The 25,341-nt window shown below is 46.0% G+C and overlaps 2 protein-coding genes across 4 annotated transcripts in view; one reads left to right on the forward strand and one right to left on the reverse strand.

Annotated features, from left to right (window-relative positions):
- Positions 1–24,385, reverse strand: part of WT1 (WT1 transcription factor) — a 50,241-nt gene extending 25,856 nt beyond the window's left edge. The window contains exons 1-4 of one of the 3 annotated variants that reach the window (XM_075927804.2): positions 23,711–24,385; positions 17,933–18,055; positions 17,295–17,397; positions 6,866–6,943 (exon numbers count right to left, since the gene is read on the reverse strand). In XM_075927804.2, the coding sequence (XP_075783919.2) occupies positions 6,866–6,943; positions 17,295–17,397; positions 17,933–18,055; positions 23,711–24,101 (695 nt within the window). In that variant the 5' untranslated portion in view covers positions 24,102–24,385. The remainder of the gene's footprint in view (positions 1–6,865; positions 6,944–17,294; positions 17,398–17,932; positions 18,056–23,710) is intronic. The other 2 variants (XM_075927803.2, XM_014576439.4) reach the window with 2 other exon arrangements.
- Positions 24,386–24,397: 12 nt separating this feature from the next.
- Positions 24,398–25,341, forward strand: part of LOC112546777 (uncharacterized) — a 39,724-nt gene continuing 38,780 nt past the window's right edge. Inside the window, exon 1 of the mRNA XM_075927807.2 lies at positions 24,398–24,858. Within this exon, the coding sequence (XP_075783922.2) occupies positions 24,398–24,858 (461 nt within the window). The remainder of the gene's footprint in view (positions 24,859–25,341) is intronic.

Here is a 25,341-nt window from a genome sequence, read left to right on the forward strand (position 1 = left end):
ATTGAAGCTAAGATGTTAATTGTAGAGTAGGAAACTGGAATCAAGAATTCTGTGCAAAAAATAAAATAAAAAGGAAAAATTTGTTTCCCCTGTGTAATGTCTAAAGTCATATTTATGACTGATAGGGGAAATGCTGAGAAGAGCCAAGACAGAACAAAGCCAGATGCAGTTAAACGCTGTTGTCAGAACAGTGCTATTTTAGTGATACAGGCAAAACCCTACAGGAGTTCCCGATTGAGTAAAAACAGCAGGATTTGACTCTTAAAAAGAGTCCCAATTCTGTGTCCATTGGTGAATACAGAATTCCCTTGGACTTCAGTTGGAGTTACAAAAATCTATCCAAAGGCAGAATTGGACTATAAACATTTAGAATCCATCAAGTTGGTTACTGAGATGGCCCCATACATATATTGCCTTTAGTTCTAGGCAGTCAGCTGCAGACCTGGAAAAAATGCATAAAATGTAGCTCCATGTTTCTGCAAAACAAAGAATGATACTTGCAACATAAAATGCTAAGCAAGTGCTATTATTGTGGAGCAGTTAGAAACATTTGCCTTTAGCATTAGGCCAGAAAATCCTTAACACCTAGAAAGTAGCTCTTTTACAATGATTAATCTCAGCACTGTACAGATTGTATAGAGATTAATAAATATGAAGGTTTTACAGATGAGAATGTGTGATGAAAAACAGAGCAGCTTTAGAGAGTTGTACCAATACAAGAGGTTCTAAAAAAAAACCTCATAAAAGATTACTTTCTAATCTGAATATTTTAAAAAACCCACAACCTGCAATTTCTCTCTCACACCAACCTTACTTTGTTACGCTAGCACTATCTGATTAATTTACAACTAGCCTCAACTTAAAACCGGAGAGTTGAGCTTGATGTTTTTTATTATTATTACTACATATGACTAAAAAAGGGAAGTTGTAGGGCACATTGAGAAGAGCGAGCAAATATCAGCATGAAACATGAATGCATGTTGACTCAGATTCAGATATGGAAGAACAAAAAAAATCAGAAGGAAACATTATACAAAACAGGCAAATTAAGGTGCAAATTACTAATGTTTCAATGCAAGAACTGGAATATTTTGGATGTAGAAACAGACAAAAATTAGGCAGAACAAAGGGTGTGGTCAGTCCATGTGATAACAGGACAGAAAAGAAATACAGCTAATTTCCTTTGCTAAAATATTTACCACCCGAACATTATGGGAAATGCATGCCATTGCTGAGGCAATAACGAGAAGTCTGAGGAATTACATAGATGATGTTTCTCCCCATTATTGGCAGTAATGTTAGTAAGCAGGAGGGAAGCATAAAGTTGCTGCTTTATCTGTATTCGCCAAGGCAAATGGACATTAGAGAGTTCATTTCACTGATTAGGGCCCAGTGTTCAATCATTATGGAGAAAGAAAATCTGAGCATCGAGTTTAGTACTGAACTAGTATTTGGAGACCTGGCTGAATTTGCAGCTCTGTTTGTGTACTTCCTTGGGCAGTTCACACCTCCTTGAAATCTATAGAAATACTGCCATTAGTTTAATAGGTCTAGGATATCACCCTCTGTGACTCAATTCCTTATCTGTAAACTGGAGATTGCCCTTCCCTTCTTCACAGAAGAGAGGATAAATTCATGATTTGGCACTCTGATAGGAGAGAAAGGGGAACAATACATAATACCATGAGCAACATCATTGTGTGCTCCCATTCATACCACATACCACATGTGAGACCTGCTAGGGACGTTTAAGATTTCCAGAACTTACTAGTGGTGTTTATAAAGCTATGATGAAGGTTCTCTTGTTAATCTATCAGAGAAAGCCTAGACTTTAAGGGTTTTGCATTAGAATGCAATTTTAATAGATCTTTGCAAATGACCTCTCTAGTGTGCTCTCCAGCAAGTCCAAGCAAGTGGCAATACATGCTAATGTGCATGGGAGCCCACTACTTACACAGCTCAAGAATAAAGAAAAAGACACAGAGCCAAACTCTGCCGGTTTACATACGTGACCACAGTGGCACTGTACGCACTCACTTCAGTTTCCAAATAGCAAACAGCAGAGCCATGCTATCTGTTTTGTGACAGGCCTTCTCACTTATAGCCTATTTAGTTAGTCACAACTTCAGGCTCCACAGCAGGGTTTAGGCTCCTACCTAGTATTGACAGGTCTGTGCAATACCAGGTGGGATTGCTGCTCTGTAGTCTTTATTCAGATCATAGCACCTGGTCTTGGGCCCTCTTGAATGGAACTTTGGAGGCTGCCAGGGACCAGAACAGACAGCTGAATAGGCAGCTATTCAATATTTCTTTTTATTCTCATTATGCCGTGTGTGGTTGTATAGGGTGTGCCTAGACTATATGGCTCCGTCGACGGAGCCATGTAGATGAGTTTACTAGACGTAGCAAAATGAAGTGGCAATTTAAATAATCACTGTTTCATTTACATCAAAATGACCGCCGCGCTGTGCCGATCTGCTGATTGTCGGCACTGCGCAGTAGTCTAGACGGGGATCAGCTGACTCCAGAATCCTTTGTCATCAGATCCTTTATGCCTCGTGAAATCAGCTGATTGGCACAGCGCGGCAGCCATTTTGATGTAAATGAAACGGCAATTATTTAAATTGCCGCTTCATTTTGCTATGTCTAGTAAACTCATCTATATGGCTCCGTTGACGGAGCCATGTAGTCTAGACACACCCATACTTATTTGTCTCACATTCTCCAAAACCTGCACTGGATAAAGAAATATGAATTTCTTCACGAGCTTTCCAAAGCTCTCATCTCCAAAGCACTGATTATTAAATAGACCCTAATGAAAATATCTTCACATCACCCCCTGGGAGGTGGTATTATTTTCCCTATTTTGCAGTTGTGAAACAAAAGGGTCAGATATTAAGGCCAAAATTATCAAAAGTCTCCACTAATTTTGAGAGTCCACCTTCAGACGTGTGGAAGGCCTGATTTTTCAGGGTACTTAGCATCTTTACAGCACTTTTTTCAAAGTAGTGCTCGTTGATTTTAATTGCAGTTTTGAGTTCTCAGCACCAATATAAATCAGGCCCCAGCAGTCTTAATTTGGGCACCAGAAAATGAGTCGCACACGATTAGTGAATAGTTAGAAAAGACAGAATCCTGTTTAGAGTGATATTTGATTGAGACCATCCTTTCTCCTCCTGCAACCCTTTGTTACATTCACTCCCAGCCTTCCAATCTTTGTAACAAATTAGGGTGGGAGGAAGGATGTTCTACAACAGTCTCATTCACTATACAATCCAGATCCACGTCCTGTCTATCCTGTGCACTGAACAAGATAGGAGTCCTATGGATAAAATAACATCACATAATCAAAGAAGATATCATAATGCATATGCACAAGCAGGGCCAAGTAAGGTTGTATTATGGGAAGTCCCAAGCAACCTTAACTATAGGCGTCATTGCCAACTTGCCTAGAGTACATGGGAGTGGTTTTATTTAAGTACATTAAATTTAAATTTAATATAAACCCAACAAACAGGCTACTGAATTACATTCTTGTAAAATGATACGGTTTATAGTCCCTAATCACTAACATAATTTTAGATTTCTCAATTTATTGAAAACTTGCAATAATATTTCTCTCTTCTTTCTAACACAGTGCATAAAAGAAAGTTCAGCTGAGTCATGATGAACTGTGTGTGTGGGAGGAGAGGGGAATATCTATATAAGGACTGTCATCTTTGGAAAGAAATGAAGTTTTCTGTTTCAACATAAAGATGCCAATATTCATAAAATACAATTTCAAGATTGAGAAAAGTATCTGAAATAGTAAACGCCTGGGAATCACTTATGAACAGTTCATATATTTTAGAGATGTAAATCTTAGGAAGAGTACCTTATGTTCATGGCAACAGAGTTTGGAGGTACTGTGTTTTGTAACTCTCAGCCAGAGAAGACAGATAACTATTTTGGCTCATATTACCAGTGATGAGGCCATGTCTAGCACTGATTTTCCACAGATTCTACAATCTTGGCCTATACCAAAATTTTCAGCTTCATTTTACCATAGATCAGTCATCTTGATTTCTCCTTTTTTCTTTTCAAGATTTCTAGGTCACAAACTTTATATTACTAACAGTCTGCACTTTTGGACAAGTAAAACCATTTATTTTGTTCAGTACTCCTTTAATATTTCTATTGTGTCCCTTTTTTCCCCCCACTGAGTTCCCTAAAGAATAACCTCTTCCTTGTTTTAATAACTTGGATCTCAGTCAAGGTTGATGTGTTTCTCCTTTTTGCAGGGTATTTTCTTCAGAAGAGACAAAACAGTGTCTAATATTCCAATGAAGGGGTTTTTTTAAGGGTGCAGTTTAAAGAGTAAATTACAAACAGTTAAGAAAAAGTAGGAAATAGCTTCAGGTACAGAGCTGGTTAGCTTGAATTGTATACAGTAGTTGGGCTTCAAGAGGAAGAAAAGGGGTTCCCATTCTCTCCAATAAAGGAGCTTCCTGACAGATTCCAGGTGTAGCGCTTCATACTCATGCTCATTTAACTGGTTTGCTCTGACAAGCATAGTTTACGACACTACTATATAGTGCCTCTAGACTCCAAGTACCATTCACAAATAAGGGTTAGAAGCAGATCAGCAGTATCTCATATTATTCTGAAATACTGGAGCCAGCCTGCAAATAATACTGGATCAAGTTAGTTTCCTATATAGTTTGGGAATCTCCCTTACACACTCAGAAAACGGCATAGAGCATCGTACATTTCAGAGCCAAGCAAACATTGGCTTTGTCTGGACTAGTACCTCAAGGAGATTCTTGAGAACATGTTAACTGGCATGTGACTAAATTCTAGGTTGGACCAGGCAAGTTATAGGTTAGCAGAAGCTAGCTACTTGAGTTGAAACCTAGGCTCTCCCCAAGCCTTCAGCTGGACCAGGTAGCACTTGCTAACATACAACTTGCCTTGTCCACACTGGAGTTTTAGAACGGGTTAGTTATACTGTGCTATAAAACACATTTTAAAAAATAAATGTCTGTACCCAGTCCAGATGAGCCCTTTGATGTGGGCCATTCCATTTCCTCTTAGTACATTCTCTTCCATAGGCCCAAAAATGCTGCCCCATTTTGGAAGATCAAGAGTGGTTAAATTTTACTGATAACCCTCCAAGAGGACTGGGGAGACATCTTTGGAATCTCAATACAGTTAGTGTCCTGACTACAGGAAGGGAGGGACAGAAGTCCTGGCTCTGTAAGCACTACATCCTGCTACACTAACAATGTCTTTGATCTGCAGTGCCTCTGAGGCGGGCTTCCTCTTGCAGAGGAGCAGGAAACTCATATTGGACAAGCAGCAAACAAGCTAGAGTCCATGCTCTGCAGTGGGAGGGTGACAGTGGTATGGAGAAAGGAAGCCAGAGAAGATGGAAAGGGCCAGGAAAGGCAGGGATAGAAGGTGTGAGGTCTGTAGAGGAAAAGATAACAAAAAGGAAGGGGAGAAGAGCTGGCATGAGGAGCAGAGTGAGCTAGAACTGGAGAAAAGGGAGGAAGGGATGGAGGGCAGGAGACACAGGACCTAACAGCACTAATTTAAGCCTGGAGCTCTTGTATTTGTTCAGGTTCTCATACTGTTCTAGGAGTGTGCAGACCCCTTAACACCCTGCAGTTTAGAGCGGGTCAGTCTAAGGCTGATGATGGCTGAAGTGGTGAGAGCAGACCAGGGCCTCATCATCCCAGCATTGATATGATCAGCCCTCCGCTCCCCCCCAGAATGCTGTATCCCAGATTTTTGTGTCTCTTTCCCCCTTCTGCTTTCTTGCTTAGGCCACCCCTGCACTGTGGCTCTCCAACAGCCCCCAGTGGTATTTCACTCACCCCAGTGGCCCGCACTGCCTTTGGCTATGAGGTAGGCCCAGCAGCCCACTGGTGAGCATTCTAAACGCCAACTCCAGGGCTGAATCCAACACAAGATCTGTTGGACAACCTCAAGTTACAAGTGACAGAGAGCACATTTCTGAATTTCATTCAGGGTCAACCTCCTTATTATAGAGTCATGAAGACAGCACCTCACAGCAAGGAGGACTGAACTAATTAGATGGCAGAATCTTCCCCAAAAAATTAAAAACTTTTATTAGCGGAAAATAACAGAACTGACAAGCCCCATCATTCAATTGCAGAGGTTTTTCCATGGTTTCCAATCCTTCATTCACCAGCTTATTTTATTAATGCTTTGGAGTAGAGATCTACCTTGTCTTCATACCCATTCATGAGCTACCTATCACATATTGGTGGTGGATATATATATAGAATAACATGGCTTCTTAGAACCATCTATATTATAATTAGACAGGTTTTCATGTTCATATTATCCCAAATTAAATTCAGGTATTACTAGTCTATTACTAAAAAACATCTTGCTCACACAAATTGAAATTGCTCATTCATATTGCATTTACCTGGCACCTAAATGGGATAAACTACAATGAAGACAGTTTGTTTAGACAGTAAAATGATCAAAAATCTGTAATGTATTTGCTATTCTTCGTGACAGATTGGGTTAAGACAAAAGACAAAAAAAGGACAATTTAACAAAATACTCCTTGCTCTTCCCCCTTTGACTAACCTTGGACTAAAAAGTCTTGAGAAAACTAGACCATAAAATTCTTATTAACTGTGAACTTACTAGTAGAATAAAACTTTTAATAGCTCAAAAGGGTTATTTAAAAAAAAAAAACCCGTTACATGACAAACAAATAAAGACCCATTTTTGACAGGTTAGCATTTTTCATGCCATTATCCTTATTTCATTCATAAAATAAAAAATAAAGTGAAGTTAACTACACTAATGCACAAAAAGATTACAAAATAACAAAACACCTTACCCCTTTAATGTAGATCCCAAGTTCATTTGATTCCATGTCATGCATTCAAGCTGTGAGGTCATTTGGTATAAATTGTCACTGTTATGAAAATATCTAGAATTAGAACTAAAAATGACTTGACTAAATTAAAGTAATACTTAAAAAAGCAATATTTTCATTTTTCTTTTTTAAAAGTGTTTTCGAAATACATATAGCAGTACCAGATGAGTGTATTTTATTTCACTGATTTTATCAGTGTGTATACCATTAATTTCTAAAGAAAAAAATGTTTGCGAGAAAAGGACATGGCGTTCGTTGTGATTTAACTTGTCAATTTCAAATGGCTGAGAAAAGTTACATAAGAAAGTTCTTAAAGAAGAAAATATAACTGCAGTTAAATTAACTGAAATAGTATATACAGATCTGTTGAGCAAAAAGCAGATTTTTTATAAAAAAAGAAAGCGAATTAATTTTAATAAAGATTGTAGAGGATCAGTGGTTAATGGACTGAAACACTTATCATGACCGATGATGAATGTTACTACATAAAGTGACTTGACAAGAAAAAAATGGAGTGGTTGAACCATAAATTAAGCTCCTAACTGAAATCCTAGTCTTTTTTTTTTTTTTTGGTTTTATGTGGGTTTTTTTTAACGCTATAATCTTAGAACAATGAACTCACCAGACACCAAAATTCTCAAAAACAGTTTGTCAGTTGCGTACTTTGTTTTTAAAGGAAACCCGTCAGTGTTGTTGTTGTTTTTGTTGTTTGTTTGTTTGTTTTTTAGATTAGCTGTGACCAAAAGAAATGGAGATTACAGATATACTGACAGAATCATGCTCAACACTTATCACAAATAACTGAACAATAAAAACGAACGGGTATGTGCTTCGAGGAGAGGGAAAACCGCTGCGAAATTGCAATACCAAAAGCAGTTCTGTCCCCAAGGGACGTCTCAGTAAGTTAGCCGCACGAGGGTTGTCTCACTATAGAGACAAGGCTGGTTTCCATCTGCACAGCCTGTTTGGGCTGCACAACCCTCCACGGAGAAAGCCCCGTAGGTTCGTTCTGAATCCGGAGTCTGCAAATTCAGGTTCTCCGATCTGCTGCAGAGAATCTTATTGAACAACGGTTCGAGTCCCTAGCCCTGTCCAGTCCGATTTAGGATCGCTGTAGGTGCCAATCAATGAACTGGCAATTCACAAGCAACGCAAGATTCCTGGCTGAGGGCTGCAGATAGGTTAGTTTAAGCTAAAAGGAGCCGTGGAAAGGAAACGCGTGGACCTCACGAGACTTTGGTAAGTGATTGTCAGTCATGTTGGTGTGAACAGGTTTGCCCAGGCAGGTAGAAGTGAGCTAGAAAAGTCAGCTTTTGCTGGGAAGCTTTTCCATGTAAAACCAAGTTACATTACTTCAATCTGAAAGTATGTGCAGTATCATTTGTCAGTATCGCTGGACACTGTTATTCATTACAATGTCTGAACGGCTATTATGCTACTACAATGTCCTGCATATCAGCTCAGAAATTGTGAGACTCTCCTGCAGTTTCCCCATTTGCAAGAGCCGTTCGTGCTGGTCTGTGCCACTTACGTTTTGCAATTCCACGAATTCTTCCTGTAATGCTGCTGTAATTAATTCCTTCAGGGCCTTGATTTTTATTAGAAGTGCCCGCCCGATGCATTTACAGCAGGAGATTTCCCCTTAACTTTCTTTCCCTTGACAGTTCATTTATAAGAGCCTCCCTCACACACACTTCCCCCCTCCCTGCTTTGCGTTTTCATCAAGCAATGCACTTTGTCATCTTGTCACTCGGCAGCAGCCACCGTGCCCCGCGCGGGCTTTGGTGACAGTGCACCGCCAAAGCGCGTAGGAAAGGGGACCACTGTCAGGGACAAGCTGAGGGTAGCCCTGGGCTCGCCGTGTTAGTGCCGCTCGAAACGTGGCTGGCTCCTGCTCTCCGCTCAGTCGGGGGCGGCCAGCTTTGGGCCCTACAAATGAGCCTTCCCCGGGCAATCCGGGACCATCTCCACTTAGCACCGCCCTGCGTTTCCGTTGGCCAAACCTGCAGCAAGTCCAGAGGCAAATTCAGCTCTCGTGAACCGGGGGGGCCAAAGGCTTTGGGCGTCCACGGGCAGACTGCCCCGGGCTTGCATGGGCCTTGGAGCAAGCCCCTACACCGGCCATCAAGACAGCGCCCCCAGAGGCCCGTGTGCGCCGGGGTAACAGAGCAAGAGGTGGCCCGCGCCGCTCCCAGAGAGGCGGCTTGCGCGGCGGCAGAGGCGTTCGGCACTTGTTCCAGGCTGGCTGGGGAGAGGAGGCGGCGACAGGGAGGAGGCGGGAGGCCAGGGGGCGGCACTCAGCGCCCTGGGAGACCGGAGCTGGAGCGAGGGGTGCAATGAGGGACGGGGGCAGTCCGGCCCTGCGCCCTCAGAACTGGGAAGCAAACACACCAGAGGCCCCCCGGGAACTAGAAGCGCTGCCAGCTCCGCTCCAGACGCCTGGCTCCCGGGCTGCGCCAGAGCCATCGCGCCCCCGGCCCAGGGCTCTCCCCGGGGCTGCACGTGGGTGAGGTGACGCTGAAGCGAGCCAGGGGAAGGGAAGAGCCCGGCCGGGGAGCGGCCCTATCTACCCCGCTGCCCTCGCCAGCGTCGTCTCGCGCTTCCCCAGCGAGCCCACCGAGGCAGGCACCGGCCGCTCTCCCCGCCGGCGCGCCAAGAACCTGCCCGCGCCCAGGGGCGCGCCGTGGGGTTGGCGCCTCTTCGGCAGGCACGCGCCCGCGGGGCGGCTCTTCTGTGAGGGCACCGCGCACGCTCCGTCCGAGTCTCCCTGAGACAGCCTCTTCCCCAGCGGGGGCTGCTTCCATTGCTTCCCCGGACCCCCCCTCGGCCTCCTCCGCCGAGCGCCCTTCCCACCCTCAAGATGCGTCAAAGTCCGCGCCAACTCGGCTCCAAAGCCCTGCCCCGGCTCTAGCCCTGACGCGAGGTGTTAATGCGCCTGCAGAAGAGCAGCCCCGCAGCAGACTGTGGCCCCCGGCCTAACAAACTGCGTTTTAGTCACCAGTACCCTGCTTCATCCTCACACGGAGAGCAGGAGTCGTGAGGCCCACCCTGTCCCTAAGCACTGTGGAAACCAGCTTTGCCACCCAGGGCTCCTGAGCGACCTCAGCTGATGGAAAAGAACCGCCTGGGGGGGGGGGGGGGAGGGTAGGAGAAGGGGGGTTGGCTGTGTAAGTGCAGGCTTGCCCAGGCTGAGGGGTAATAAGGGCTCAGGAAATCCACCAGAGGCCTTACCTGAAGGTGCATCTACACTGCACCATTATTTAGAGAAAACTAGTGTTATTTCAAAATAACAATGTGAGCAGCTACACAGCCATTCCATTATTTTGAAATAATGGACAGCTTATTCCGAAATGTGTAAACCTCATTCTACAAGGAGTAACATCGGTTTCAAAATAAGGCGTGTGTAGATGCTCCACTGCCTGACTAGGAGTAGTTTAAGTTATTCCTCCCCAGTGCCTCTGGGGGCTCTAAATCAAGATAGCACGTCTACATTAGGGAAGCCTGCCTCAGACTAATTTTGAGACTTCCCTGCAGTGTAGACATGCTATTTTGAAAAACTATTTGGCTGTGTCTAGACTGGCATGATTTTGCGCAAAAGCAACCGCTTTTGTGCAAAATCTTGCTGCCGATCTACACTGGCCGCGAGTATTTGCACAAGAACCCTGACTTTGTAATGTACAAAATCAGTGGTTCTTCCACAAATACTCTGACGCTCTCACTCAGGGATAATCCCTCTTGCGCAAGTGGGCCAGTGTAGACAGCCACGTTAATTTCTTGAGCAAGAAAGCTCGATGGCTAAAATGGCCATCGGAGCTTTCTTACACAAGAGAGCGTCAACACTGGCACGGATGCTTTTGTGCGTCTGGGCTGTCCGCTGCCCGCATGTTCCGCCGTTTTGCTCCCCGTCTCCCTGGTCTGCAGACCAGGGAGACGGGGAGCAAAGCAGGTAGGACTATAGATCCAACCAATGGTTCAGAGGTGATAGACATCGAGAGCTCAGTCCTGCACAAATTGAAGCTAGTCACTTGCCTCGGTTACTTCAATGGGACTCCAATAATAGTAATGATACACCCGCCCCTATAGCTGCCACATCCTGGCTGGAAATTTGTATGAGTTTGAGTTCCAAGGGAAACTCCCTCTCCCTCCCCCTTCTATGCTGCAAATAGAGCTCAGAGGTAAAAGTTGCTGCTGCTGGGGAGAGGCGCCAAATGCAAAGGCTCAGCGAGCTGGACTTTAAATACTGAGAACGCCGAGCTCCAAGGCTGATTATCCCAGGCTAGAAGCAAGTGGGAGGCAGAAAAGGGCGTGAACTTCTACAAAGAGTTGACTATGGTATAGCTAACAGAGGAAATCTAACCAGGTATCCCTACAGCAATTTAACTATACTGAAGTTTAAATATATTACTGTCAGGGTTACAGGATGGTCTCAAAGTCAATAGATATGTTTAAACATATTTTTAAATAGGATTCGAATTAGAACTAAATCTGGAGTCTCTGGGGATTTGGTTGCATTGATTCCTATTTGAATTGCTAGTTCCCCCAAATGAAAACACTAAAAATAACTTTTTCATTACAGAAATGTTTTTGAAATGAAATGGAAGGAGACTTTTCCACAACGGGGATTAATATAAGTTGGAGTGAAATAAAAGGAAGTCAACCCGGAGCGAAAGGGGAACTTAAAAGGAAACCAGTAGTAGATCATATAGAGTTTGTTTTGGCCTGTACTGCAGTATTACTGAGTTCTTGACCTCTGCACAGAAAGAGCTATAATCTTCACTGAAACTCCTCCACTCTTAAAGTCTTTGTAAGTGTGACTCACAGTAAATTTTCAACATTAAACATGTTTACTACATTAAACAGTGCGAGGTAGAAAAGTTCACCATTTTAATGGAATCACAAATGCTGGCCTTTTAGTGCACGCTTGCAATCCACATAGTTTTGCCATCAATAACTAGCCATCAACAACAGACTACACAATATTTCTTGGCAGATGTGGTGCTTGTTTTATAAGAGAGAACAAGTAGTTGCCAAAAAGTAGAGATTTCAGAGATACTGTTGCTTCCAGTATAAGAATTATGGGCTCTTGAATATTTATTTCAAGTTATCGCCTCTCTTACTGTCTCTTTTACCAGGGCAAAACAATGAAAAGGTCGTCAGTCTTAGACTTGCTTGCATATTTTCTCCTTACTTGCTTTCTTTATTATGGACAAATTGGTTGCTACCAGCTAGCTAGTCTTGCAAATCTCGTTAAGGGCAGCATATGGTGAATTACTGCAGCGTATGTAGAACTGTGGAAGTTCTAAACAGTATTGTTAACCTGTTAAAGGCATCATTCTGAAATTTACATTAAATTTGTTACAGGATCCAGACACTGATCAGAACTATAAGAAGCTTGAGTGACTGTTGATGACTGTGAAATGATGGTTGATGTCTCTCTGTCGTCAGAGGTCAAAACTATTTAAAACCCCATGGCAGCACATTTTTTTTTTTTTGTTACTAATACAAAATTTACAATTATCTTGTGAAACTCATTGCCACAACTAAGAATACCTTTGTAGTACTCTGAAAGAATTGGGCATTTGTAAGGATAGTGAGAACATGAAGAGTTACATTAGACAGGATACAGAAATAACCAGAAGGAACATAAACCCTTTTCTGAAACCATAAAGCCACCTCTAGACTGATTGAGAATAGAGGGAAGTCTTTCCTTACGAGCAGTTTATTGCATACACATCCTCTACACGGTTCCGTACCCCTTCCAGCTAAGCATTTAGGATTGGCTACTGTTGGAGACAGGATTGTGAACTAGAAGCATCCAGAATGACAGACAAGTCCTGTACCTCTAGTGCCACCAGTTGGCTGTTGCATTTGATTTCTCCTCCAGTACCTCCACTTTTAAATAGAATACTAGTATGTATATTCACACAGTGAAGGGTGTGTTAAGCAACCACTAAGCGGGTTGAGAAGAGAAAGGTTAACAGGGTTGGCCTGTCAACAGAGGAGGAGCATTTCTGGAGTGCTCATCCTTGGCAATCCTCTGTGGCCATCCCTTCAGCCAAAACAATGCCTTGTCTACACCTCAAAATGGCATGTTGTATTAATGCATGTCAACACCTCTGTGAAACAGTAACCGGGGTTCATTCTAGTGGCCACCTTAGGACTATCGAAGACCAAACAAGAATTTAGACAAGGATTGTTGACTTAAGCACCAAGTGGTGTTTAACTCTGTGTTAATACTTGTTCTAACCCAATACAATGTTCCAGTTTAGACATCCTTTATGTCAATTTCACATATACCTAGAGACACTTTGTAGAAGGTCTTTGTGTCTCTGGATTTTGGTACCTTTTTGCCACTCTAGCTCACCTATTGCAAAGCTCTTTCTCTTCTAACTACATCTGCCTGTGAAGATGCACATGAACATCTGAAAATATCCAGAGATTAATCAATTTAGGCATTTCCCCAAAAATGTGTGTGCCTGAAGCTAGGTCCCTAAATCCATGCTGTCAAAATTAAATTCCTTGCCTGATTTTCTGAGGGATTGAAGTCCATGGAAATTGATGGAATTTTAGACTCCTCCCCTGGGACTCAGGCACAAAATTCAGACGTGATACCAGGTCAGTAAGGAAGGGATGAGGACTGGACCATAATACTGACAGCAGGCTAAGCGAGATGCCACAGCACTACTCGTGGGTTTTAAGCTGTCCCAGTTGGTGTAAGATACAAATGGAGAAGGCCAAAAGAAGATGTGAGTTACACCAACATGGACACCCTTAGGTTTTGTCCAGCTTGTTTTGGTTATGCCTGGGGTGGAGTGAGGAGAGAGAAGAAAGGGGGTAGGCTTTCTGAATAGGAATGGAGACAATGGCGATCAAAGTAGGATCTGTGGTGGGCTACCAGCTGCCCTTACTGATGAAGTGAAGAATGAACAGGTACTGAAGGCCCATGAAAGCCTCTCTCAAAGAGCAACCCATAGAATGTCAACTCAGAAAACCCCAGGCCCAGAAATTAATTGAATATGTTTCTTGCATCCCTACCACTCCCTACTATCTCTGTTCTCCCTAGCTCCTCTACCATATTCCACCAAGGAACTAAGCAACTACCATGACAAATACTCTTGTGTCTGAGGGCAAGTTCTTCATACATTCCACTCCATATTTCCTACCCTCTCTGCTGCCTAGAGGAGAACTGGCTCTGCCTCCAAAGAGGGCATCCTCTTTCCTGCTCCTGGCACTCCAAGACAAAGAGATTGCACGGATCTGATACACTCACTGGGGTGAAATGGGGGAGCTCAGAGGATACTTACAACAACATCAACAAGTGAATTTTGGATTTATGATGATCATCACCGGGTCCGTATTGTAATCTTTCAGGCACAGCTCATTCTAGAACATGCATGAAAATCAAAATTGTATCTCAACTTTCAATCTAAGCTTCAAACAACTGGTTTCCAGGTATCATTTACCTTAAGTTACCCTAAGCGGTGAAAGAATAGTCTCTACATATTCCAATTTACAGCAGATAGTTGTTAAAGCCAATAACTATATTCAGATGGATTAGGTCAAACTGTGGTCTCATTAGGAGGTATGCCCATTACAAATTGTTGAGAGAAACCAGAGTACCAATGTGGGTAAACCTTCAGTTAGAGATATACATACATATGCCGCTAGAGCCAAAAGTGTTCAAAGGATTACTCCCTATCCCACTGAAGTCACTACAGTATCACAAACTTTCACTGACTCCAAGGGGAGCCAGATCAAGCCACAAGTCAGGGAGAAACTGACTTCATGCTACAATGTTGAACAGTAATAGTTGAGTTGAGTTTCAGCTACCGATCCAATTCCAAACCTGACCATAAGAGAGTTTTTAAGGTACTGGAGATGCAGTGTTTGTGCCCTATTCTATGCAAAATGGCACAGAAGCTTATGTAAGTAACTAATACACCGATACCGGTGGTAAGGTGGAAGCTAGAGAGACCTTCAGTTGGAGTTAGTTACAGAACAAGCAACAGTACTTTGCTTTCTTATCCAAGTGCTGGACTTGCATAATTGTAAAACTGAGTGCATCCTCCAAGCAGTAAGTAGTATCCCCCTGGATTGTGTTTGCTCACCTCCCATCGTGAGCAGTAATGCTGCAGCTATACTGGGGGGCTGCTTGTATCTGCTCTTCCAAGGATGCAGGTTTCTATGAGTCTGTATTACATTTTAGAACAGCATGGAGTGAGCCTCTGAAGACGAGAACGGCAATGGCTGCAGGGACATGGCACTTGTAAAAGGGACCTATCCTTGCTAAAGAACCAGGGGGTTCTTTGCTATGGGGGTCCTGGCAAGATTCCATTGTATGGAGCTGACCCGTGTTTTGCCCTCTGGACCAGCAACAGTCTGGTCAGGTGTGCATGTAACTTTATCGAGATTCATTCGAAATGGGACAGCGGGCGAGATCATTTCCCTGAGCTGCCTGAAATCCAAGTGTGAAATTCAAGGGCACACGAAACGTGAACGAACTGCAAAGATGACACTGTCAGTGCCTTGAGCTGCCTGCCAATTATGCACAGCCACAAAATTGTTTTTTTCCTTCAAGGGCTCTCTACAGATGATATTGATACATTTTCCTGAGGGAGGAACAAACTCTGTCAGTTTCAGTGGAGGCATTCTCCCCACCAATTATTCTATAGCTAATCTATCTGGATAGGCTTCTTTCCTTCCTTCATTACCTCCTCCTCGCCTTCCCTTGACGTCAAGTCACACTACTTGGAGAAGTGGCTCTTGGAAGTGACAGAATTGTGTTGTTCCATGCCCAGTGTTGATCAAAGATGATATAAACCAACCTATAAGAAGAGTCTGTTGCAACTTCCTTTGCAAAGACAAATTGCTTTGTGTGCTCAGGTTACTTAGCAACTCAGAGTTATGGGACTGGCTCCAAGTTCACAAAAAGTTGAAGAATAAATTCCAGGTAATTTCTTCTCACTCCGAAACACTCTGTAAAATGGAAGGAGACCCAACGGTCCCCAGGCTAAACTAAGAAAATGGGAAATGGCTGTTGAAAAGGGGTTCATTAGTACCCCCATTTTATACTGAAACAGAAAACAAGACTTCTATTCTGAAAGGAAGCAAAGCCGGTATTAACTTTCTGATTCTGCTTTTCAAATATATATTTAACCTATTGTTCATCACATTGAGAGTCACCAGAAGGGGTTTTCTTTACAACTCACAGTTCTCAGAATTACAGATATTTATTTTTACATTTATTATACATTGCTCCCATTCATAAATGACCTGTTGTTCTCACACCCATCCACATAGCCCTTTTAAAGGCAGGCTGGATCACAGCATGAAGGACTGCTCAGAGCTCATGGACATGAAATCATTGAAAGCCTCCCTCTAGCTTACATGGGATTTGGATCCAGCCCCTCCTCAATTCGGAGCAGTTAAAACTAGTCCCTCCTACAGTACGTGACGGGCTACTCTGTGGGCCAGAGGCTCCCAATTGTGGGATCAGGACCTGTAATGGTCAACTCCTATGAAAGGGGAAAGGGAATCGATAATGGTGTATTTAAAAGGATCAAACCCCAGGAAATGCAGCTTTGGGGAAGGAGCATCAACTTTAATTTAGTTCTGACCAGCTTCACACAGTTGGTAACCATCTACCACAGAAGCACATTGATGTAAATCTGGTTTTTTAGCTTTCTTGCAGTGTGGGTGTCAGAAAATTCACTCTGATCCCTCAATCACTCCCATGTGATCAATCCTTCCTCTGGGCCTAATCCTGTTCCCACGTAATCCCATGACAAACTCTATTTTGCTGGATTTTAGTGGGAACAGAATTAGGCCCTCAGTTAAAACTGTCATCGAGCAGTGAACAGAGCCCTTCATTTCAAAGAAGAAATCCCATAGCCTGGTACCTACAGCACATATACCAGCCTAGAAAATTCATTCACAGGTCTCATCTGGAAATTGCTAAACCATTGCTTTCGGAAAGTGTCTCTGTGTCAGACGATACAGTCCCCAAAGTATTGAAGCATATAGCAAGGAGACTTTAGCTCAGAACACTTCATTGTTGTTCCCCCTCTAGACAGACACAATTTGAGTACAGCAGGTAGGGTGGGGCAGACATGTTAAGTACATGCTGGAACCTCCCTAACAAAGGAAAACTTGTACACCTGACAACATGAAGCATATCCTTTACAATCAGTGACCAGACCAATAAAAAATGCATAGAAATGTAAGGTTGGGGTATAAAAAAGGAAAGAAAATCGATTCTCCTCGCACAAGGAGTCATTTGCCAAGGAACAAACACCAAACAAAAAGCCAAAATCACTTGCCAGGGTGCAACAATCAAGGTTAAATGCAATCAAAGAGAAAGCAAACAGCAAACGCTCCTGCGTGGGGGTACCTGTTATAGGGGGTCCTCAGGAGCAGGGCCTGGCTGCCTGTGCAGTTGTCTGTGGGCGTGTGACAGCCGTACACTGGAGGTGGCACCGAGTACTGTTGATCGCCTGTAGACAAACCACCGAGAGTTAACCACCGCCAGGCTCAGCCCTTTGGGAAAAAATATGGAAAGGGAGGGGGCAGCTCTACATGAAAAGTCAGGGAAAGTTCCAATGCGAGATACGTTGGCTGGCTCGCTTCACGTTTAAACAGCTGCCAATGTAGCTGGAATGCAAACACAAGGATGTTGGGCCTGCACAAAGCAACAGAGTCGTTCAAGCAGTTTACGCATGTACTCTGGCCAGATTTTGCCGCCTGTGTAAATCCGGAGCCATTCTGCTGTGAATCACTCTGGATTTACAGTGAGATCTTCACCAGCCATGTCGCATTTCTAATGCCACTAAATATGACGCTCCAAGTATCTCCCATCGACGTGGAGCCCACAGGCTCAGCTGAGCCACATCACTAACCCTGGATTAATAAACGGACCCCTCGCCTCAGGTGCCGAGACTCCAGCAGGATTTGTAACCACTGGGGCCATAGTGCAGAGCGGATCTCTCTGCGCCTTTTTCCATTTCTGCTACCCAGAGTCTCTCACGTTACCTAGCGAGGTTTGCTGACTGATGGGGTCCTCGTGTTTGAAGGAGTGGTTGGCAAACTGGGCTGCGTGGTGCGAGGGAGTGTGGCCATAGCTTGGAGGCCCATCAAACGCCACTGTGCTGTAACCTTCCAAAAAAACAACAGAGTCAGGAGTTAGTTGCCTGGCCTTGAACTTTCTCATGAAGCAGCTTCCTGCGAAGGGCCTCCAGGCAAGCGTCCTGCGCACTGCCAGTGACTCCCGCCAGCCCCGAGAGTCCGGGGGGTGGTTAATAAACTAGCACGCTTTGTATCGATGGCTCCTGTCCCAGTGCCAGTCTCCCCTTGGGGCGGATGGCTACCCTACTCCGGCCCTGCCCCTTCTGCAGGTCACATTGGAAATGGTTTCCATTTGCCCCCATACCAATTCCCTCTCCCACTGCAGCCACACAAGTGCCCTGTCAGAGGGCATGGAGGCCAGGGCCATACATGGACTGGCCGGCAGAGTCCCGTTAAAAGAAAGTGGAGATGGTCAGACCTGGGGATGCCCTGAAAGGGGGGACTAGGCCAAGGAGGGGGCAGTGCCCGGGTGTGCGGGATGCTGAGTGCATCTCCGGTTCAGGGGCAAAGCCAGTGAGTGCCCTAGGAAGACTGGAAAATCGGAAGTTTCATCCATGTTTCAGAGAGGACAGAGTGGGTTCAGTAATAAAAAGGATGTTTTCATTAATCCTTGCTCATATTAAAGAGGAAGATTCCCATCTGCTGCGTATACTCAGCTGCCATTTCCCGTTCTAAAAAGTTACCCTTTCATCTTTTTTTTTTTTAAGACCCGCTTTCCGAAGAGTCTGCAATAAAAAGGTGGAATGTTAAATGAAAAATAAACTCCTACTTTAAAGCGAAAATTGCTGGCCAAAATAATAAACACCCCATATTTGTCACCAAGCAGATTCAGATGGAAAGGGATCACCTCTGCTGACCCGAGGCCGACACCAAATCGTAAATCAGGCGCTTGGACACCCACTTTCATTAATTACTTGGACCCAGCTAAACAACTTCAGCTAAAAAGTAATTACAAAGTAATATTATCTTTGAGACTTCTCGGCTCATCAGCATTTACTCCCGGACTCAAAGATGTCAGCGCAGCTCTTTTGAGAGTAAATATGCACCTTAAATCTTTCTAGGTCCTCGAGCTCCGCTTCTTTATGAAGTTCCCATTTTCATCCAACCCACAGTAGTGTAGCTAATGCTGTAGGGGAACCGTTTCGACCAAACACACAGTTGGACGTTGGCTTTTACGAATCTCTTTTTCCCTATTATCGGGTGAATATTCCATCCCCCCCCCCCCCCCCCGAAGCTTTACTCGGGATTGGAACCCAATTGGGGTAGGCGCTGTACAAACGACCCCAGCCCCGACAGTGCTGTATTCACTCGAGAGTGTCCATGGAGGTCCCGTTGCCTTTATTTAAAAAGGCACGGGGAGACAGAGCAGTGGGAAGCAGAAGGTGGAGATTATAGGAAACACTGTGGCGCTGGAGTAGCACTAGTCCTAGGTCTCCATTTTATAATAAATCATCTGACTGTGGAGTTCCGTCACTGAGAAGAAAGGAGGAAGCTACAAAACAGCAAAGATCTGAATTATTCTACCCTCAACGTCGTTTGAAGCAGCCCTTTGGCCCGGGCTTCCATTAAACACCGAGCCTCATTTCCCCAAACCAACCTATCCTTCGTGGCCCACCCCCATCTGGGAGTTCAGTGTCTTTTCCTTGGCCCCTTTGGTAGCGATGACAGCACGGGTACCCCACGGGCTTCCATGTTACAGCTGTTTCTCGCCCTCTTATCTCCTTCATAGACTGAAGGAGAATATTTTTTTCTCCCCCCTTCACTCTCCTTGTTTCTCGTCAGCTTGCTAAAACACTAACACTTTCTTAGTTACTTTTGGCCTGCCGCAGACATTTGGTGACCTTCGAAACTCTACTCTGCGCAGAATGATGTTTTGGCCACATTTTCCGGTGTTGCCTGACCCAAAGCTTCAGGAATGTGATAAGAGAGCTGAGTTCTGAACCAGCCTCCTGATAGCAAGGTCTCTTTAATTAGGACCTTATCAGAGGCCGGGCTGATTAAAATGTGCTGAAAATAATTGAAAGTTGTACATCTGTCGGAGCATGCGATCGTCTGAAGGAATCCAATTGTTGGAGGACTCCAGCTGGAGGAAAGGACAGGGGAGCCAGAAGAGAAAATGGGCAGAGGTTTCAAAGCCTTATTTCCCCCCCCCCCCCCCCCCCCCCAACGCTTGGCGAAAAAGTGATTGCTGAGCCAAGGTAGCGTCTTTCCCACGGTCTAAAAAAGCCAAGTGCAACCTTGACTGATTCAAAGCAAGAACATTTTATTCAGCCCGAAGATTCTGTTTGCGATCTCACCAAATTCCTTTCGGCCCAAAGGACGCATTGTGTGCTGCAAAAATATTTGTGCGTGGCAGGGAAGAGGTTCCTACCCGTTAGGATTTACCACTGCCCTGCGCGCTATAACGGTACGTGCATCGAAATACGGCACGAACGTTTGGGTCTTGAAATCAAATATTCACTGCCTGGGCGCCCAGCCGGGGGATTCCTCCATTGGTTTAGCAAGCAGAGTCGATGTTCAGGAGGCCTAGTGAAAGCTGGGAAAGTTTAGCCAGGCAAAAGCCACAGAGGAAGCTTAGCCGATGCCACGCGTCCCCCGCAAGACCCAGGTTAATAAAGCCGTTCTGGGAGCTCTTTCAGTATTGGATCAGCCTGACCCTGGTCTTCTCCGTTCAGAGCAAAAGTAAGTGAGGGAAGCGCGACACCTTTGTAATTATCAACATATTAACACAACCGGTTGCGGGAAGCCAGGTCGAAATGCTCGGGGTAGCGCGCCCCTGCATTGGTCAGAAAGTGCTGTTTTTAGCGGATCCACTCACAGAGTGATAGGACCCGACTCACCTCACCTCTCGTTTAGACAACTTTGTCTTACAATAGACATAGCAATTTGCTCCCAGGGAGAACTGTATTCCCCCCCTGGAGATAAGCCACCAAGTTTGCCCTACAGTAATACAGCGCTCCAGCCAAAGCAATAGTGAATATTGTTCTTTGAGAGAATTAAACCAATCTCTCTCAAGCAAACAATTTCTTACGCTGGTTTTCATCAAAATGGTGAAATAAGTTTACTTTGGGTAAAAGAATCTAAGAATCGATTAGCGACACTCAATCTAACCAACTGCATTCGCCACCCATCCAAATGAGCTCACTTTTATTTTAATAATTAAAGTTACTTTAATGTCGTTCGAACTAAAATTTCCTTCCCCCCTGACACCTTTCTCCGTGATGATCTACAAATATTTGCAGTATACAGCTCTAAAATATAACTGAGAATGTGTAGTCTCAGCTCAGAAAGATACACAGGTAGCCTGTATCTGGTCCCGAATTATTAAAACGGAATTATTCTTATTTTGAGCAAAATGTAAGAAAAAAAAACTTTTGCTAGCTATACTGCCCTTGTCTATGTCTTAGAAGTGGCTCGCTTTCCCCAATTCTTTCAGTTTTGTTTGTTTGGTTATTTGTTTCCTGGAATACCCCAGGAACATTGCAGACATAATTTGAAACGTAAGCAAACATAGAATAACTTCTTTGGAGACCGTAGGTTGTGAGAAAAGGGCTTAACATTAAAAATCCAACATTAGCCGAGCCCAAACTACAAAAAAGCCAGAATAAAACAAACAAAAAACCCAGAGCGGGTATTTGGAAAGATGAATGCTCTTCAGTTTGCAAATCACGAAAGGTTAAGTTTCCCATAGCGTTATTGTACATAAGGTGAAGGAGAGTAGCGGTACTCCGGTACCCCCGGCTACTCCACTGCCCAGTATTCTGTGTTTTAAAAGCAATAAAAATAACAAAAACGCCCTTCGGCGCGCGCACACGCTCAGTTCTCAAATAAATCTGCCATCCCCCCCCCCCAGACACAGACAATTCCAATAGTTACTCGAGAGATCGCTTTTCAATAACAAGGCGTTTGAACTGCTTTGGGGATCAAGGACATGAACACAGCTCAGAGACACTTTACGTTTACTGCTCGAGACTCAACGAGCTTCGCATTTGGGTTTCGGGGCTGCTTTTCTAACGCAGTGGCTACAATAATTAGGTAGTAAATGATGAGGTTCAAACACTTCATCTTTCTGCACAGCCTTAACTCTGCCTCCCCAATGCCTATTCCACGCAATTCAAATACGAATGAAAGGCCCGTTTCTTTATCGGGGTGATGGGCCGCCAATCTGCATTACAACGAGGCACCTGAAAAGGTAAGCGGTTCGGCCCTGCCAATATTGCACTCCTTCTGCAGAAGAAACTCTCTTCTTGAAGCTGACAGGTGTGTGTGTGTGTGCACACGCACGCACACTTTGTGGGTGTACACACATACTCCTGAGCGTCTGTGTCCACGCAGCGGCAACAGCTCTAGTTGGTGCAGGGCAGACAGAACACCTTTGCTCAGGAGGGGTTCGTTGAGAAATCATGCAACCGGCCTGAAAGTCTCTTCCGTCTGACTAAAAACCCGATCCGGCCTTATTTAGTGTCTCTTAAAAGCTCTCATTAGCTCACGGGTGTCCCACCTATAATTCTATTTTCCCAGTGTTAGGTTTCCGGTGAGTTTTGAGATGCATTTAAGACAATTAATTAGTAGTTGGTTAGATGAAGTACCTCTAACAGAGGAAACTCTTAATCGAGGAGCCATTGCAAGCCTTCAGCTTCACCAGGACAGAATTGCGCATAGAATAAAAAAGACGCATTTATTTCCTCGAAAGGGGGGAAAGGCAGTACTTTATTACATGTTGCTTGGTATATCCTCCTTCCACGGCCACGTCTGCTGATATTTAAATTACAGCAGATTGAAGGAAAATGATTAGATTATAGCTATCTTTCTAGGCATATGGATTGCTGAATTTCTACTAAAAGATTCTTCTGGTAATTTAATGTTTGTAAATTAAATGGCTATTGAAAATAGGAAATACCACAGGGATTACTTTGTCGGAGATGACATTACAACACCACATTGAGAATATCTAAATTTTATCCCAATGTTTGCTTAGTTCGGAGGTTTATTTTTTAAATATCTGCCAATTATGGGAGATGCCACAGTTCGCTGATTACTGAAGAGGGGAAAGTGGGCGTGTTATTTCACAGTTTCTAAAAGTTAAACAAATAAAAGGGCTTCAGATTAAAAGCACATTCTAACCTAAGCGACTTATGTACGACGCATTAGCAGTTTAGGATACATCCCAACGTCATACCAGAGACATTAGAAATCAATTCTTTCGAGCACCTTGCCCGGCATTGGACTGTCGCACTTGAACACAAAGCTGTGCAAGCGGAAAGTTTCACGGGCTACGAGAGCGAACCACCCACCTGCGCTAAGTGGGAAGCTGAACTGGAACTCGGCTGAAGAGCGAGCAGACCAGCAAGGCCACTTCAGATAGTATTCGAAAGAGAGGCCGAGCGAATGGCTAGCCCGGTTTAAGCCGGGGTGCAATGGAAATTCCTGCAGAGCCCCGGCTGGCAGAACCGGTCCCATCAATGTTGGCCCAAAGGGACACACCAAGCCCCGGCGGAAGCCTGAGGGGAAGGTGTCTGGTAGTGGTGGTCTATTGAATTGCAGGAGGAGGCGGCCCGCGAGGTTCGGGGTTACCTGACCCAGCTGCTGCCCGGCGGGCTGTGTTTACGCGCCTGTGAGGCTGGCAGCCCTACGCGGGAGAGTCCCATTCGCCATCCCCCGCCCGGTGCCCCCGCCCGGTCTTACCCTGGTTGCGGATGGCTTGCTGGCTCTCCAGGCAGTTGGGCAAGTAGGGGCCGTTGGGGAACATGCGAGACTGGCTGGAGGGCGCCTGGCTGGGCGCGGGGGCGCCGAAGGGCCCGTAGCGGCAGGCGCCGGCGGTGCCGGTGAACTGGCCGGAGAAGTGGACGGTGAAGGCGCTCAGGCATTGCTCCTCGTGCGGGTCCGCGCCGTTCCAGCTGGGCTCCTGCTTGATGAAGGAGTGCGGGGCCAGCGAGCCGTAGGACGCGCCCGGGGGGAAGTCCAGGACGGGCGCCCACTGCGCGGCGCTGCTGACGGGCATGCTGCAGTTGCTGTTGCCCGGCAGGGAGGATACGGAGGGGAGCAGGGCGTTGATATCCCGCACGTCGGACCCCATCTGGTCGCAAACTTTCCTCCTGCCGGCCAGCCAGTCCCCCCCGGGGCCGCACTTATTCCAGGCCACCTGCCCCCTGCCCGCCACGCCGGAGCCCGGCTCCGGCTGCAGGAACCAGCCTGCCGAGCTCAGCCCCTTGGGCGAAGCTTGCTCCGGAACACAAGCGCCCGGGTCCAGCCCCGCGGGAGCCGGCAGCAGCGCCAGGGCAAGGCTGTTCTCCAGGGTCGCCGCTTACTCCGACAGCAGCGGGAGAGAGGGCTGGGAAGAGCCGCGGGACTCGCCTCCAGCACCTTACTCGGATGCTGCCCGCTCGCCCTCCACCTCCCCAAGCTCAAATAGCGGGGCTTGCCCGGGAGGAGGAGTCAGGGGCTCTGATGCTCCATTCACACAAGCCCAGCCTGCTGCGCCAAGCCAGAGCCCGGGAGGGGGGGCTGGCGGGGCGCGCTCTCCCCTGCGCTTTCCTTCCACCCCGTGGTGCAAACGCAGCTACATTGAACCCGGACCGCCCTCGGGCTTGGGGAGCGAGAGTCGGCGGCAAGCGGCGGGTGAGCGGGCGCCAGGTGGCCCGTCAGTGCGCGCGTGTGGCTCACCGGGGGCCGGGCTGGGACGAGCCGCAGGCGCGAAGCAAGGACATGTCCAGAAAGGCAGAGGCATGTGTCCTGTCACCGCAAGTCTCTCGTGGCCAAAGGCCCCAGCGGAACGAAACGCCCCTGCGGAGGGGAAGCGGCCACTGCGCGCAAGGCCGGCGGACTTGGCTCCAGTAAGTGCGCTGCCCGGCAGGGGACCACCTAATGGGCCTGCTTTTGGGGGGGCCGCCTAGCGGAGGGGGGGGGGTCGGAGTGAATTGTCCATGCACTGGGGAGATGGCTCCCCGCACGTCGCAGCGGGACACTCTCTCGGGGCTCGGTGGGGAGTTAGCGTGCGCGGATGGCGGTGGGAAACTCTCTCGAAGCCCCAGCTGAAGCGGAGCGGAGCTATGAACGCGAAACGCTCGCAGGGCGGGGTGCGCAGGAAGGGACTGGAACTGGCTGGCCAGGGCTCAGAGGCCTGCGAGAGTCAGTCTCTTTAAACGGATGATCCGAATCCTGCGAAGCAAACCGGCGTTTTCATGAAACAGCCCCCCCGGGAAGGGTCCGGCCAGGCAGCCCGCCTCCGAGCCGTGCCCAATTCCTAACGCGGACCGTCTAATCGTCTTCTGTTTCCCAAGGAGTCACCTGGCGCACCCCTCCCCGCCCTGGACAAG

Source organism: Pelodiscus sinensis, chromosome 5 (genome assembly GCF_052426305.1).
Source record: "Pelodiscus sinensis isolate ZL-2025 chromosome 5, ASM5242630v1, whole genome shotgun sequence".
Taxonomy (NCBI): domain Eukaryota; kingdom Metazoa; phylum Chordata; order Testudines; family Trionychidae; genus Pelodiscus; species Pelodiscus sinensis.